Raw genomic sequence first — 18,398 nt, 5'->3', positions numbered from 1 at the left:
GGATGTAGGCTGCACTGCACTTAGCAGCTGAACCAGGATATATCTTGGTGTAATCTTTCTTCTCTCCAACTCCATTTCTGATTTCTACTGCACAGGAGCAAAAACTAAAATTGTCTCGTGCCAAGTGACGAGACAAAACAAAAAGTCTCGTGGCAAGTGACGAGCAAAAACAAAAAGTCTCGTGTCCAGAGACGAACTAAAACAGAAAAGCCTCCTCTGTATTCAGCAAGTGTCAGCAACATAAAAAAGGGGGCTAAGATTCAACCCCCCTTCTCTTAGCCACTGAAACCATCAATTGGTATCAGAGCTTGGTCTCAAAGAGATCAAGCTTTGCAGCTTGGAGTAAAGATCCTCATGGTAGAAAATAGTGGCGCAAATGTGGTGTCTTATAATCTAACTGAAGGTCAATCAAGCAACAGACCCCCTCTTTTCAATGGGAAAAATTATACCTATTGGAAGGAGAGGATGAAGATATTCGTACAAGCAGTGGATTACAGACTTTGGAAGATTATTCTCGAAGGGCCTCGATTTCCAACTATCACAAGTGCAGAAGGAGTTGTTTCTCTCAAACCAGAAGCAAGATGGACCGAGGAAGATAGGAAGAAGGTGGAGTTAAATGCCAAGGCAATAAATCTGCTCAATTGTGCTATCAGCTTCGAGGAGTACCGACGGGTATCAAGATGCACAACGGCAAAGGAAATCTGGGACAAATTGCAAATCACCCATGAAGGAACCACCATTGTCAAGAAGACTCGGACAGATATGCTAAATAGAGAATATGAAATGTTTGCAATGAAGGAAGGAGAGTCCATTGATGAACTGTTCGAACGGTTCAATGCTATCATTGTTGGCTTAGATGCTTTGGGAATTACACATTCTGATTCTGTGCTAGTAAGAAGAGTGTTGAGATGTCTCACAAAAGAGTGGGAAACTAAAGCTTTAATTATTTCTGAGAGCAGTAGCCTAGACTCCATGACACTTGATGATTTGAGAGGAAATCTTCTTGCTTTTGAAAATACCTATTTGAAAAAGGATACAAAAAAGAAAGGAATTGCATTTTCTTCTGTGACTAACCCTCTGGATGATGAATCTAGTGATAACTCTTCTGAAAATGAGTTTGTTTTATTTGCAAAAAAATTCAGGAAAATGGCTAAGCTCAGAAGCAAAGGCAGCAGCACAAGGAGAATAAAGAAAGACCTTAGCAAGGTAACTTGCTATAATTGCAAGGAAATGGGGCATTTCAAATCTGATTGTCCCAAGCTGAAAAAGGAGGAAAAGCCGAAAAGAGGAAAGAAGAAAGGACTGATGGCCACATGGGAAGACTTGGAGAATGACTCTGATGATGATGATGAAGAAACCGAGACCAAGTCACAAACATGTCTCATGGCAGACCACATAGATCAGGTAGTCTTTCATAACCCTAACACTGAAGATCTCCATCTTATGATAGACCACCTTTCTGAAAAAATAAGATGTTTTCTGCTGGAAAATCAAGAACTTGAACAGCAAATTACCATTCTTAAGGCCGAAAACAGTTTTCTAAAAGAAAAAGTGAGAGAGGCCGAAACTGCTTGTGATCTTGTTGAAGAAAATAAGCAGTTAAGAGCCCAAGTTAGGAGCTGTGAAAGTAACCATTGTGTTCTTGCATATGTGGACTGTTTTAAACAAAATGAAGAGTTGCTTAAAAAGGTTAAAAGACTTGAGGAAGACTTGGCCAAATTTACACAAAGTTCTGAAAGTTTAAATCACATCTTGGCTAGTCAAAAACCTCTTTATGATAAGGCTGGGTTGGGGTTTCATAAATCTGAAAATTCACATTTTGAAAATATTGCTTCATCTTCTAATGACACAAGATTTCAAGATCCCGCCTACTTTAACAAAAAGGCAACTCCAAGGTTTTGTAGACTATGCAATCGGAATGGACACTTTCCCATTCAATGCTTTTTCGGTGAAAGAATGGTTGGTGACAAAGTTTATAAAATTGTTTTTGATTACAATGGCTTAGGACATAGAAGATGGTTTAATGTAAAAGGATCCAAAAAGATTTGGATACCTAAGGTTACCTAAGCATTGTTTTGTAGGTGTGCCTAGCATCCAAAAGGAAGGAAAATGTGTGGTATATGGACAGCGGATGCTCTAGGCATATGACCGGAAAGGCAACCTTCTTCATAAAGCTTGATGACTATGATGGAGGACTTGTCACTTTCGGTGATGATGCAAAAGGAAAAATTGTGGCTGTTGGGAAAGTTGGTAAAAACTTTTCTTCTTGTATAAATGATGTTCTCCTTGTACATGGCTTGAAACATAATTTGCTTAGTGTTAGTCAACTTTGTGATTTGGGTTTTGAAGTTATCTTTAAGAAATCTGTTTGTTTAGTTGTGTGTGAAAAAACTGGGAATGTTCTTCTTGAAGCTAAAAGATGCAACAATGTGTATGGATTAACTCTTGAGGATTTAAAGGAACAAAATGTAACATGCTTCACATCTTTTGAATCTGAAAAATGGCTTTGGCATAGAAAGTTGGGACATGCGAGCATGTATCAAATTTCTAAGCTAGTCAAAAGAAATTTGGTTAGAGGAATCCCAAACATCAAGTTTGACAAGGATCTCACTTGTGACGCTTGTCAATTAGGCAAACAAGTAAAATCCTCTTTTAAATCAAAAGATGGAATCTCAACCAAAAGACCATTGGAAATGTTACATATTAATCTTTTTGGTCCTACTAGAACTCAAAGTTTAGGAGGTAAACATTATGGTCTTGTGGTGGTAGATGATTACTCTAGATTTGGTTGGGTACTTTTCCTTGCTCATAAGAATGATGCTTTTCATGCTTTTTCCACCCTTTGTAAGAAAATTCAAAATGAAAAGGATTTGAAAATTGCCCATTTAAGAAGTGATCATGGAAGAGAATTTAAAAATCAAAATTTTGAAAAATTCTGTGATGACTTAGGGATTTCTCATAATTTTTCATGTCCTAGAACCCCCCAACAAAATGGGGTGGTTGAAAGAAGGAATAGAAGCCTTCAAGAAATGACTAGGGCTATGTTATGTGAGAGTGAAATTCCTAAATTCTTATGGGCTGAAGCTGTGAACACAGCATGTTATATTTTGAATAGAACAATCATTAGAAAAGGGTTAAAGAAAACACCATATGAGCTATGGAAAGGAACCCCTCCAAATCTTAAGTATTTTCATGTTTTTGGATGCAAATGTTTTGTACTTAACAATAAGGAAAACCTTGGAAAATTTGATCCAAAATCATATGAAGGAATGTTTGTTGGATATTCCACAACAAGCAAGGCCTATAGAGTTTATATCAAGGAGCATAGGACAATAGAGGAATCCATACATGTTACTTTTTGTGATTCTAACTTAATTCCCAGTATTGTGAAGGATATTGATTCAGATTGTGAAGATGGAACAAGCAAAGAAATTCCTAAATCTGTCCAGAATGAAGAATCTGTCAGCCCTATTCGGTCTCGTCAGATTGGAGGAGACACTTCCATTTTGTCTCCTGAACAGGCACGAGCAACTGAAACAGTGAGACCACCAGAAGTTCATCAAAGTTCTACACCTGTCCGAAAGCCTAGAGAATGGAAGTCTATGAGAGGTTATCCTCATGATTTCATCATCGGTGATCCTTCTCATGGCGTAACAACAAGATCCTCCACCAAAAGGCAAACCGAACCTAGCAACTTTGCTTTCTTGTCACAAATGGAGCCCAACAATGTCAAACAAGCTCTTGAAGATCCATCATGGGTCAAGGCCATGCAAGAGGAGCCAGCTCAACTTGACAAGAATGAGGTTTGGACATTAGTACCCTATTCGGATGGTATGAAGGTAACGGGTACTAAGTGGGTCTTTAAAAATAAACTTGGTGATGATGGACAAGTTGTTCGTAACAAGGCTAGATTAGTGGCCCAAGGTTACGATCAAGAAGAGGGTATAGATTTTGATGAGTCTTTTGCTCCGGTAGCTAGAATGGAAGCAATTCGTTTGCTTCTTGCCTATGCCGCCCATAGAGGTTTCAAAATGTTTCAAATGGATGTTAAATGTGCTTTTCTTAATGGTTTTATTGATAGAGGAGTGTATGTGGCTCAACCCCCCGGTTTTGAACATAAAGAGTTTCCAAATCATGTTTTCAAATTAACTAAGGCTCTTTATGGTCTTAGACAAGCTCCAAGAGCTTGGTATGAAAGGCTTAGTGTCTTCTTGTTGGAAAATAAATTTCAAAGGGGTACCACCGACACTACTTTATTTATTAAAGCATCTAATGATGATATACTTCTTGTTCAAGTTTATGTTGATGATATTATATTTGGTTCGGCCAACATTTCCTTGTGTGAAGAGTTTGGAAAACTCATGACTAGTGAGTTTGAAATGAGTTTAATGGGAGAGCTTACTTTCTTTCTTGGCCTCCAAATTAAACAAACTCCTAGTGGTACTTTTATTTACCAAGGAAAATATGCAAAAGAACTTATTAAAAAGTTTGGCCTAGAAAACTCCAAAGCAATGGGTACACCAATGCATCCCAACACAAAACTTGAAAAGGATGATGATGGTCAAGATGTGGATGAAACAAAGTATAGAGGAATGATAGGTTCACTCATGTACCTTACCTCCTCTAGACCGGATATTGTTCAAAGTGTGGGTGTATGTTCAAGATTTCAATCTCACCCAAAAGAATCCCATCTTACGGCTGTTAAACGCATTATTAGATACATTAAGGGAACTTGTGATTATGGCTTGTGGTATCCTAAATCTGATGAATTTTGTGTAGTAGGGTTTTGTGATGCAGATTATGCGGGAGATAGAGTGGATAGAAGAAGCACGTCCGGCATGTGTTGCTTCCTTGGAAGCTCACTCAATATGTGGTCAAGCAAGAAACAAGCCACAGTGGCTTTATCCACAGCTGAAGCAGAATACATTTCCGCATCTGCATGTTGCACTCAATTAATTTGGTTAAAAATACAATTGGAAGACTACAAATTAAAAATCAATAGTATACCCCTATTTTGTGATAATATGAGTGCCATAAATATTTCAAAAAATCCTGTTTTGCACTCAAGAACAAAGCACATTGAAATTAAATATCATTTCATTAGAGAACATGTGCAAAAGGGTACTATTGATATTCAATTTGTAAAATCTGAAGACCAAATTGCTGATATTTTTACAAAACCTCTCTGTGAAGACAGATTCTGTACCTTGAGAAAAGGTTTGGACGAGATAAAAATCATGGCATGATGGAAGAGCTGTGGTCAAGGGGGAGGTAGCGCAGAATTCAAAATTTTATGGGCCCCACCAAAATTCGTTGACCCTACCTTAACAGTTATGGTAGTTATATTTCTACAAATAAGAATCTTCCTCTTGTGTCATCAAATCTCCTTGGAAGTGGTTATTGTCAAATCAAATCCCTATATCCATCTAATCCCTTGATTTAAGGCAACAACTTTTCAGTTTTGGATTTCAAAAGTTAAAAGGAAAATCATTTTTTTTGGATAATAACCACCCATTATGGTCATTAACCGTCCACTAATGGTCATTACTCTCCATATTCTCTTTCCAAACCCCATTAAATGCGTTCACCCACCTTGTCTCTCTCCCTCTCTCAATTCGGTTATCACCACCACCCTTTCATATTCCATTCCCCATTACCATGAAAAAGAAAACCGTGCCAAGAAAGAGTGAAAGAATTCTTCTTTCTCAAAAACCATCAACACCCCAAACGCACACTCATATCCACATACATTCTACTTCCTCATCCTCTCCCTCACCTCCAACCAAACAAACCGAAACCATGAGAAGAAAGGTAGTGGCCCAAAAGAGTTCCGGAAGAGGAAGAAACAAGAAGAACAAGGACCCCCAAGAGGAAGAAGAGCAAGAATCTTATACTTCTCCCATTCCATCACCTCCACCCTCATCACCGAAGCGGACTACTCCTGGAAAGAGCTCCCAGAAGAATCAGGGGTTTGCACTCAATGACACTACTGAACCTCCAAACTTGGAATCCATGGAATTTAGAGACAAATATGGCAAGACTCACTCCCACTTTGATCCAAGCAGATTTAACTCTTGCACCTCTTTTGAGTTTCATAAGGAGGTTATGGAGAAGCGTCATTTGTGCACAACTTATCTTGTTAGCCTTGAAAATCTCACCAACAAGGGCATCAACGTCTCTCCTCTGTTTGAACTACTCAACTGGAAACCTTTGCTTCTCATTCAGAAACCAGTCTACCCTGGTCTTGTTCGAGAGTTTTATGCCAATATGCGGCTCATTGACGGCACCCTTCATTCCTATGTCAAAAGGGTTCAAATAGCCCTTGATGCTGAGACTATTGGAGCGGCCCTGGGCTTCAAGGATGAAGGACCACGAGCATACATGGTGGAAAAATGGGACACACAAGTTGGCGTTCCATACAAGACTGTTCTCAAGCACATTTGCGAGAACCTTTCTGGATTGCATGGCACCATACCAACACATAAAGCTCTAGGACCGGTCAATTCTCTGCTTCACCGCATCATCACACATATTCTGACTCCCCAAAGCGGCTCACACAATCGAGTAACATTTTCTGACTGTCTCATCTTATTTGCTTTGGTTACCTCTACTCCTATATCCTTCGGTTATATTATGATTAGACACATGTGGGATTCTGTTAGAAGCACCAGAAAGGCTAACCTGCCTTATGGTATGTTTCTAACTAGAATATTTGAGTACTTTAAAGTTGATTTGTTGAATGAGGCTGTAGAAAACAAGGTGTCTTCAATTAGAGGAGCAGGAGCAACTAAGGAAACCAAAGGGCGACAAACTGCTGCATCGGATAGTGACCATGAAGGCAGACCAGAATCTTCCAAAACAATCAAGTCCATCAAATAGATTTTGGGAGAATTTTCGAACATGGCAGATTTGATGTATCGGTCAGCCAAAGAAACCCGTAAGCAAGCCTTTGATAATGAGAAAGCTTGGAAAAATTGCAAAGACAGGGTCAATCTGATGATGGAACATTTTAAAGAAGATTTAGGAGATGATAGTGTCGGAGATGCTGAAGAACAACTTAATTTTTCTGATGATTAGTGACTGTTTCTTTACTCTGTTTGATATTGGCTCCACTAGGCTCAATCTGTTTTTTGTATGAGCATGACTTGATACTCACTGCTCTAGAATACTCTCTAGGATATTGTGATATACTCTTGCTACTTTGCTTTGAATATTTTGCTATGTTTGATTCTGTTTTGTGCAGGTGCCCCCATGATGACAAAGGGGGAGGAAATTTAAGTTCCAAAATTGAAATTGGAACGAAACAGGGGCTGGAAAAACAGGGGAACAGGGGTTGAAATTTTCAAAATTGAAAATTTATGATCACCCTTGTTCAAAGAATGCATGCGTTATTGCATTCACTATATTTGGTTTATGATGATGTTTGATTTTGATGCTTGGCTGTTGATTCATCATTGATAAATTTGTTGGATTGAAAACTTATTTTTGGCAGTTCCTTTAAATTGTGCATTGTATTAAAAACTGCCTTGTTTTGATCATGTGTACTTCAAATATTTTTCACATCATTTTGTTTTGCTCTGATATACTAACAAGAAATGTTTGGAAAATATTTGGATAAATTTTTGTTTGTATGAAAAAGGTTGAGCAGTAAATCAGTTTATGATATCAAATGAGTTTTGATTATCAATTAAAACTGCTCATAAATCAAGCATTTAGCATCATAAAACATGCTAAATAACATTGTTACTTGAAGCTTGATTTAAAATGTTACAGTTTAGTGCTTCCCATGGTAAAATAAGCATACATCAAGGGGGAGCAATGTGACATTTAGAAAGGGGGAGAAATTCAAATCAAAGGGAGTATTCTTTACTCAATCTCTAAATTTTTTCCATTTCAATTTTAATAATGTTTGTCATCAAGGGGGAGATTGATGAGTTTGGAAAACTCTTAATTAATATTTATGATGGCTAAACATTATTAAAAATAATTAACTGCAAAAATTAATAATTTGATTTGATTAAATAATTTTTGTTGCAGGTTTTTATATTGGGGCGGAAAATAAAGATGTTGCTGGCCCAAATTAAAAATCAGCCTTGCTGCATGTGTTATATTTAGTGGCTGAGTTTTTATTGATGGGCCAAGCTCAATGTTTTTATAGCCAAGCCCATATTTAATTTTGATGAATGCTTCCTATGCTTGATCCGAAATCAAATTCATCAAGAAAGCAAATGTTAACTATTTGGGCCAGATTAAATTCTAATGCTACCAAGCCCAACATTATTTTTGATGAAAGTTTCCAAGCCTGGTCCGAAACCAAGGTTAAATGAAAACTAAATGGTTTCATGCTCTCCAACGGATTCCATCTCTTTGTTAAAGAATGGATTTCAAATTTTAATATGTTAGCATTGGAAACATGAGAGAGAACTTGACTTTGATTTGATGGGAATCATTATGATTAATGCTATACGCTACTCAAAGCAAGGGAAGTAAAAAGCAATCTATCAACTTGGTTCACTTTCATTTAATTGCTTTTACTTTAACTTCACATTCTCTCTCATCTCTTTCTTCTTCTTTTTTCGGTCCTTGTCCAGGAAATAATGGAAGAAATGTTCTTCAACCAACAGAAGGAAGAAGCTGCATGTATCAAGACCATCAAGCTAATGATGGCAAGAAAACATACTAAAATAAAAATGAGCTGTGGCTAAGATACTTACCAAATGTGGTCAGATTTGGTGAGATTATCTTGAGCTTTGCATGCTCAAAAAGGAAGAAGAAGATCTCGGCCAGCAAGGGAGATTCTTGAAGCATGGCTTGTCTTTGATTCTGCTCAACCACCACAGGGAGTAGCTAGAGTGGCGAAGTGATGGTTGAAGGCAGAGATTGAAGCAGATGAAGTCATCATCATCATGAAGCATCAAAGGCCAGAATTCCATCTTGGAGAGCAAGCCAAGGATGGAGAGCTCGGATTGATGAATGGTGATGACCAAGAAAGGACTAGAGGTAATTGCATGTTGGTTAATGCATGGTTATCTCTTCTCTCTCTATGTGGCCGAACCGGTTTTGTTGAAGGAGGAAGAAGTTGGTTCGGTTTTGGCTTCAATAAGTGGAGGCTCCCCTCTTCTATAATAAGGGTGGACAGCCACTGTTTGGAGCAAGGAGAAAAATTGAGAGTGCAAGGCACAGAGTTCTCAGAGCTACCTGAGCTAACAGTTTTCTCTTCTCCTTCAATGTATTCTGTTTTATATTTTTCTGTTTAATTTTGTCATGTCTTGAGTCTCATGGAAAAAAGGCAAACAGTGAGGTTTGTAATGAAAAAGCCATAGAGTGGAAAAAGGCAGAGAGTGCAAAATTAAAAGAAAAAGCCATAGATGTCTTAGAGTTCTTTTGTTCATCTATGTTGTGTTTCATGATTCTGTGGGAATCCCCTTGTAAGTTGGGTTAGCACTTTACAAGTTGTAATCAGATTGATTATAGTGAAATTCCATCATGTTTGTGATGGAGACTGGATGTAGGCTGCACTGCACTTAGCAGCTGAACCAGGATATATCTTGGTGTAATCTTTCTTCTCTCCAACTCCATTTCTGATTTCTACTGCACAGGAGCAAAAACTAAAATTTTCTCATGCCAAGTGACGAGACAAAATAAAAAGTCTCGTGTCCAGAGACGAGCTAAAACAGAAAAGCCTCCTCTGTATTCAGCAAGTGTCAGCAACATAAAAAAGGGGGCTAAGATTCAACCCTCTCTTAGCCACTGAAACCATCAACCATTGTCATCCGCTGCTTACCTATTCTCATGAAGAAATCGTATAGTTTTCGTTCTCTCATGACAGTTTCATCTGCGTTTTCTCGTGACAGTTCCATCTGCATTCTCTCGTGGCAGTTCCGTTTGCGTTCTCTTGTAGCAGTTCCGTCTGTGTTCTCCCGTGGCAGTTCCGTCTGCGTTTTCTCATGGCAGTTTCGTCTGTATTTCTTCTGTGTTTTCTTGTGGCAATTCCGTTTGCGTTTCTTTCTGGCAGTTCCGTCTGCACTTTCTTCAGATAGCGACAGTTTCGTCTGCACTTCCTTCAGACAAGCGGCAGTTCCGTCTGCGCTTCCTTCAGACTAGCGCTTCCTTCATACTAGTGGCAGTTCCGTCTGCGCTTCCTTCATACAAGCGGCAGTTCCGTCTGCGCTTCTTTCTGGCAATTCTGTCTGCACCCGTTTTATCAGTTTATGCAATTTTTTTCTCTTTATTTCGTTATTTTAAATAAGTTTCAAACTCAAATTGTCACTTGAGTTTGAGGGAGGATGTTAGAATATAATTAGGATCAATTAGGATCAATTAGAATTATTTAGTATATCTGAATATTTATTATAGAATATTACGTCTTTATTATTACGATTCTTAGTCCTTATAAATACCCTTCTATATTGTATCATTCGAGACAACTTGAATAGACAACTTGAATACACTCAATAATATACCATCATTTCTCCAGTTTAGTCTCTTGTTTCTAACAAGATTGATGTAAATGAAATCACTCTTAGTAATTTTTTTCTTATTAATGTTTTTTTTTTCATAATGTCTTCACCGAAAAAAATAGAGATAATATTAAAAAAATAAAAAATATATATTAAAATTATTGTTTTTACATAATAAAAAATTACTTTATTTATAAAAATATTACCAATTAATTTCATAAACATTCATCTGTTAACTATAAACTCTCAACTACTCAAAAAAATAAAAAATAAAGTATGTACTGAAATAAAATATGATAAGAATGAATAGAATGTTTAGTCATCTATTTTGGGTCTCTTTATTATTTGGTTGTGTTTGGACTGATAGTTCATTTAATAAGCCTCCGTAAGTTGAAGGATGATAAACAGAATTGAACACCTTGAGTTAAAAGTGGTTTAGTAAGGATATCTCCCAATTGTCCTGATAAAGTAACTGGAAGTAATTTCATAATTTTAGCTTGAATTTTAGTGACAATTGATTTCTAAATGTTTGGTGCATTTATAAAAAATAGAATTGACTAGAATGTGGAGGACATTCTGATTATCACAAATAAAACTGATCGCTTAATGCAATTGACACGGAAAAACTGCAAAAGATTTAAAATCCATAACAACAAGTGGTATTGGCAAGAGACCGATATTTAGCCTTGGTGGATGATCTAGCAACCATTATTTGTACAATAATAATAATTGTCGTTGTTGTCAGCGATATTAAAGAAGCTATATTTATTATTTGTATATTTTTGTGTACTCTTAAGTACTCTTAGACTATGATAATGATTTAGAAATTTAAGTTTTGTTTTCAACTAAACTTTTAGGGTAAAAATATTTAGGCTGTAATTATGAAAAACACAAGGAATGAAAAGAGATAAAAACAAAGAGGAACGGAAAGAGTACCTGCATGATGCCGTCAAATATGGTGGATCGAACCACCTTACCGAGGCGGAAGTGCTCTTTGGGGATGAGAGCTTTACCAGTTCTGCATTTGGATCTGCTTGACTTTGCAAGAATTCTTAAAATTTAACGCACTTCTTGATCACAAAAAAATTATTTCAATACTATTACGAACATTGTAAGTCAAAAAACAAAACTGCCATCTTTTTATAATCTTTTACACAGGCACGCCAAGATGCAAAGCAGTAACCACCCCGCCACGTGGAAAAAAAAAATCAAACTAAATTAAGTTTATGTGTTTATTTTAGTAGGATTAACAGGCCAAAACCCAAATTATATTGGGACTGTATTTATTTTTGTGAGATAGAGATAATAGAATAGATATATTAAAAGTTATTTTTTTATATATTATGTTTGAATATAATGTAAAGATACCAATGTAATTTTTTATATTATGTTTGGATATATAAAGATAAAATTAAAATATTATATGAAATGACTAAAATAGTCATATAATTCTAAATTTTTTGTATCAGTATAAATTAATTTAATAAAAAATAAGAGTACGTAGGAGTACAAAAAATTACAAAAAGAATTAATCTATAAATCAACAAAATAAAAATAGTATTGAAATAAGAAAATTAAGAATAAGTAAAATAACTTAAGTAGAAGAGTGAATTAAGTTTAGATTGAGTAAACATACAGCATGTCATAAAGAAGAAAATGAACAATAAAAAAAAAGAAATTATCAAACAATAAAAAATTCTGCAAAAAAAAGAAAGAGAGTATGTGTAAAAAAGAGAAAAAGAAAAAGAACTACCTTCCTGAGAATATAGAAGAAGTTTCAATTAAAAAAAATGAGGAGTAACAATGAAATAACAAAAAATATCTATAGACAAAAAATATCTCATAAAAAAATTTGTAACCACCTTTTTAAATTTTGTGTTTATTATTATCTTTCATAAAAGAATAAATATAAAAATAAAAAAAATTATTTCAAAAATAATCTTTAATGTCTATATCTTTACTTTTAAATACTTTTTAAATATTTACTGTTTATATTTCTGTGTCCTTTTGCAAAAACAAACACAAATTTACATAGCTCTTTTCGTTCTTTGCGTTTCTTTTGTCGGGGTTTGAACTGAAGAGATGATCATGCTAATCTATCATCATCAACCCAAATCAATAACCCTCTCTCTAGTCTGAACAATCTATATGCATATCTCTAAACAAAACTAGTGTAGTGTGAACCAAATATTGATCCAATATTAAAATTAATTAGCACATACAGTATTATTTTTATTTTGAGAAATTATTTGTGTATAAAAATTTATTGTATAAAATAAAATACTATTTTTTGTCTTCTATTAATAATAGCCCAAATAATTTTTTTTAAAACCTATACTTTCACTTATATAAAAAAAAGGCTATTATATATGTGTAATTTACTTTTACATATAGAATTACATCCAATTGATTTTTCTTTAAAAACCTCATTTACATTATTCAAATTCAAACTTGGTTAATAGATGAAAAATTCTATTTTGAAAATACATGATAAATACTTTATTTGCAGCATGTAAAGTTAGTATAATAAGAGATATTGGCAACAACTTGTCTATAAATTATTTAACGAAACACATGATTAACTTTCTCTAATTGTAAATAAAGTATTTTACATAATACATTGAAAATGTTAACAGAAAACATATAATGATTTAGACCGAATTTTTCGAGTAAATAAAGAACTACACCAGGATTTTTGCAATGTCTTATTCAAATTCATTCTGATGGAGGATTTTTGCAACACCATGAAGCATAACAACATGAGCATCATACTGAAATTGCATTTATACCTTGATTGGTGTGTACCAAATTGCAAGAATGCCATTACCAGTAAGAGCAATTGGAATACTTTCTTCTGATAGGAAAAAGGCCTTTCAAAAACTCCTTTCATATATTCCCATGAAAAGCTCTCGCTGAAAAAAATAATCCTCAAATTCATTCCTGCAGTTGCTGTCACATGCTAGGAAATAAAATTAAAGCAGATCAATACCAATACTAAAACATATAACATAGAAGTTAACTACAAACCTCATGAGTCATGACCATAGCACTTTAACTGACTTACCCATAAATGATATCATTGGAAACGTGTAAATATTTAGAAACTAATAATGCAGTGATTAAACCTCATATTAAGTAAGTTCTTTTATCTACCTCAATATCTATGTAAGACAACAATTATAGATATTTAATGTGCAATAAATCCTTCAAACCGCATCTTTCTTTGCAATATCAGACATAGCATCCTCAAATGCTAGACAGTAAGAACAAAACTGAGCAAGCATTAGTAGAATATTAAAACATGAAACAGAGCTAATTTTAAACACTCAGTGTAATGAACTTACTTCAGCAGCACTTCCACATTTCAATAACTCAAAAACTATATATCTGATCACTTCTATGTATCATTTCTTAATAAATAGAACTTTTCATTATGTGAAATTCAGCCAAAATATATAATGTAAGACTAATTTTTTTTATTATAACATTGTCAAAAAATTATATATCTGATCACTTTTATGTATCATTTCTTAATAAATAGAATTTTTTCATTATGAGAAATTCAGCCAAAAAACATATAAAACAATTATTTCTTTAAAGTACTATAAAAATATGTCTCTATCTCTAGTTCTCTATAGTATTACCTCAATGACTATCAAAGAATACAAAACATCCTAAAATTAAATATCCTTTCTTTTTTGTAAGTTTGAGTAATTTCTAGTTCTTTTTTTTTTTTTGTGGAACTAATGAATTTGCAGTCTCACCCAATGACAGCATTTGAGGATAGTTCAACATTGTGCAAATGTCTTAATTACAAAAAACTAAGCTTTCAAGTTTGGAAAGATCTTGTAAAGAACCCAAGAATACCTCCAAGGATTGCAATGCAAGCTCTTATTTCCAAAGAGCAATGCTAGGGTACCAGCAACTTTTGTTATTGGTAGCCATCAAATAGCCATCAATGATGATTTAATGGTATGAGATTGGTGTGAGATTTCATCTAATGACTCACCTTTCTCTGCTGGTTACATGCTGGCCAAAATTCAATAAAATTGCTGGCCCCTAGACTTTTCCATTTCGCAAAAAGCAAAAATCCCATCAAGTCTTTTTGCAATTAATGGAAGGCGCATAATGCAAGAATAATACCTGATTATGAGGCTCGGCTCCAGTCATAACAGTTGGCACAATTTCATCCCACCACGAACAACCAAATGTCTGTGTTTTGTTCCAAAACAGGTAATTTGAGAACTCTTATATATCAGAAACTTAAGAACACTCAAGTTTTTATTATTAAAGAGTTCTTATTATTGACAATGCAGCCACTGAAATACAATGAAATGGATATTACAAAATCTATTGATGCCATGATCTAATTTCTCTGCAGGTCCATAACCATTTACAGTAGGATCATTCATGATTCCCAAAGAGTTGTTCACTTCAGAAGTTTCCTCCTCCAGGGGTTGTGTGGAGTCATTTGTGTATTTGCTAGGAAGAATTTTCTCATTGTATGAACCTGGAATTGCATTTCCAGAAGCGACAATGGAAGAATAAAAGGCAGTTGTATGGCTGATACATGATGCAGATTGCAAAGATTCAGATGGTCCATTTCCTATACAAAGAATGTAAATCCATTAACATGAACTCGTGATAATAGCATTTGCACCACAACATGAGCAAGTTAATAAATAAATAAATAAATGGATCGCAATTAAAACCTGCTGTATAAGGTATCTACACTAGACAACAGATTAGCAACACGCTGGTACTCAAGAGCCCCTCCAAGGATCAACAAGCGAGGATATTCACCTGAGGATAATGTCTCATCTCAGAGTCCAACTGATATACACCATACTCATCCTCATCATCACTCCTGAAAAAAGCGCATACAAGCCACAATATAATCTATTAGAAAAAGCAGCAGTCCTAATTAGCTATAAACACATAGTTATTACACACTATTTTTTAATTTGTCATAGACACATGAAGAATATGATTGGCTAAATACTATTTATATAAAATATAACACTACATGGAACACGCCTAACTAAACAAATATATCAATGCTTTTGATGAACACAAGAAACAGAAAATACCTGTTCATAGGGAATTCGAATTGCTTTTGTAATGGATCCCCTATGTCTCCTGCAAGATCATTCCTCCCCCTAATGGAGGTGATAAACCTTCCCTATCAGTGTTGTTTCCACTCATAGGAGCCTGATGCAAGTTCAGACACGGACCCTGTTGCATTTGTTGATAAGGCCCGGCTGAATAAGGCATGGAGGAAAGAGTAATGTTAGTACTGTCAGCAGTGACACAGGTTTTACTTGAATTAAGTTTGAAAACTTATTCTCAAAGTTCTTAAGTTTTGAAACTAAATTTGATAGGTAACATCGAATCAAACTACAGAAAATTCTTATGAATTCTGTAACATATAAATAAGTGAATGGGCTTCAACTTAAAGAGTAAAGTATCGTTTTTGTCCTTTGGGTAAGTCCTAAAATTGTCCCTAAGACCATTTCTAGTAGGGAACTCGTCTCAGTTCCTATTTATGGCCCACCTGTCATAAAAAGTAACTCCACATCAGTTTTTGCATCATAAACAGTAAATAGAAACTCAATGCATCTCTTTCTTCTTTAGTCCCTGTTGTGGTCCTACTTAATTAATTAATTAAAATACTTAAAATTAATGTAATTGATTTTTTTCAATAATATTATTTAAATTTATAAATTTAAAAATAATTCACTATTAAAAGATATTAATATTAAATAAATTCATATATAACAATAATACATAATATATAATTCGGGATTACACTAATTTATAGTTGTGTTTACAACTGCTAATTTAATAATATCGTTAGTATTTTAAATTTTAAAAATAAAAATAACCAACTCAACTAAAAATTATTTTGTAAAGTGTAAAAATTAAATTTATTTTTTAATGTAAGTAAATTTAAGTAATTATAATTTAATATAATAATATAAATAATATTTAATATTAATTATGATATAAATAATTAATATAAATTATTAATTAAATAAAAATATAATTATTTAATATGATTATTTATTATAATTATTACTAACTTAGTTATTATTTACTATAAATTATTTAATTATTTCAGATTTTATATTATTAATTTTTTTATAATAACTTCCCAAGTGTCAAGTTATTATTAGTTGATTTGAGTCCCTGTTTAGAGGGACTTCCTCATCTTGAGACCCGTGTACGAACTTAACCATTCTTCCCTCCAACGGTGCTTTTTTGCTTTTATCAGAAAATAGGGCCTCAAAATTCACTCATTGGAGTTGCTCTAATGTTTAAATCGTCTTCTAACGTTTTAAAATTGGCTCATTGTTGTCGTTAACAGAATTGACGGCGGGACAAAATTGAGACGATTTTGAAACATTAGGGATTTAAATAGGACGAAAACGTTGGGGATAAAAACGATACATAAAAATAAATTTTAATTTTATTCTTTAATAATATCAATTTTTTACGGTACATAATTATTTAATTATTTTTTTATTTTATTCTTAATCACATTATTTTTTTCTAAGTAAATTTATTTTTTGTTAAGAACAAAATTAAAAAATAAATTAAATAATTATTTGTTGTGAAAAAGTCAAAATTATTGAAGAAAAGATTAAAATTTATTAAAAATTTTAAAAAAATCTTTTTTTCAATAATTCCAATAATTTTAATTTTTAATAAATTTTAATCTTTTCTTTAATAATTTTAATTTTTTACGTCAAATAATTACTTAATTTATTTTTTAATTTTGTTCTTAATAAAAAATAAATTTACTTAGAAAAAAATAATGTGATTAAAAATAAAATAAAAAAAATAATTGAATAATTAGCTACCGTAAAAATTTGATATTATTGAAAATAAAATTAAAAATAAAGTTTAACTAAATTAAACATTAAAGAATTTCGATACATTATAGACAAAAGGTACAATTTATACTTTATTATATGTGTATCATTTTTTTTTCGCAAGTTTATGTACTAGTCATTCTACAAATATTTCATGATGAGTAAAAATCTTTAAGAGTAAAATTATAAAAATAAATTTATTTAGAATGAAAGTAATATGATTAAGTGTAATTTACTTAGATGTGATTAAAAAGTAATTGAATAATTATGTACCGTAAAAGATTAATATTATTGAAGGATAAAATTAAAATTTATTTCTATGTATCATTTTTGTCCCCAACGTTTTCGTCCTATTTAAGTCCCTAACGTTTCAAAATCGTCTCAATTTATTCTGCCGTCAATTCTGTTAACGGATCTCTAACGGTAGGACAACATTGAGCCAATTTTAAAACATTGGGATTTAAATAGGACGGTTTACAACTTTAAGACTTACTCCAAATGTTGGGGACAAAAACGATACTTTACGCTTTCTTAAATAATTGACTAAGAAATTAGCGATTAATTAGGTTAAAGAAAAATCAAATTATCAAGAGATTGATGTTTGATTATTAATGATTTTCCATAGATGTATCTTTGCATGATCAAGGTGGAAGGTGAAAAATATTGGTTAAGTCTCGACATCTCTAAAATCTTAACTCTTTTAATCATATCATCTTTTCAGTATTTATTGTTTACTTTTGCTTATTTTACTGTTTATGTTAAAACTTTCTAAAAACTAAATTTTGATTGTCTGACTAGAATAATTAATTGACTATTGCTTACTTAATCCGTTAATTCTTATGGGAATGATAACCAACTCTCGTGGTATTACTTGAGAAAAATTATTGTGGAGATCTTGCCAAATAGACAAAACAGAGGTAAGATAGATAACACTTCGTGTGATTGAGGGAGATATTGAGTGAAAGAGTCAAAAAAGTACTAAGTTATTTGCATCTTTGAAGAGAGGGGATACTTTGCAGGAGGAGCGGAAATTGAACCTGTCAAAAGCCATACTGAAAAAATA

The 18,398-nt window shown here is 33.4% G+C and overlaps 1 protein-coding gene and 1 long non-coding RNA gene across 2 annotated transcripts; one reads left to right on the top strand and one right to left on the bottom strand.

Moving 5' to 3' along the window:
* Positions 1 to 354: 354 nt before the first annotated feature.
* LOC148578687 (uncharacterized) lies at positions 355 to 2,067 on the top strand. The gene has a single exon (XM_088499909.1). The coding sequence runs from the start codon at positions 355 to 357 to the stop codon at positions 2,065 to 2,067; it is 1,713 nt and encodes a 570-aa protein (XP_088356035.1).
* Positions 2,068 to 14,825: 12,758 nt separating this feature from the next.
* On the bottom strand, positions 14,826 to 15,666 carry LOC148578686 (uncharacterized). Its single transcript, XR_015900215.1, has 3 exons — positions 15,551 to 15,666; positions 15,173 to 15,327; positions 14,826 to 15,066 (listed from the first exon to the last, which is right to left on the bottom strand). It is a non-coding gene; the product is annotated as an uncharacterized LOC148578686 (long non-coding RNA).
* Positions 15,667 to 18,398: the final 2,732 nt, after the last annotated feature.

The sequence above is a fragment of the Arachis ipaensis genome, chromosome B1 (genome assembly GCF_059453495.1).
Source record: "Arachis ipaensis isolate K30076 ecotype BB chromosome B1, ASM5945349v1, whole genome shotgun sequence".
Lineage (NCBI taxonomy): Eukaryota > Viridiplantae > Streptophyta > Magnoliopsida > Fabales > Fabaceae > Arachis > Arachis ipaensis.
The sequence above is the reverse complement of the archived record's forward strand: the minus strand, read 5'-3'. Positions and strand labels throughout refer to the sequence as shown.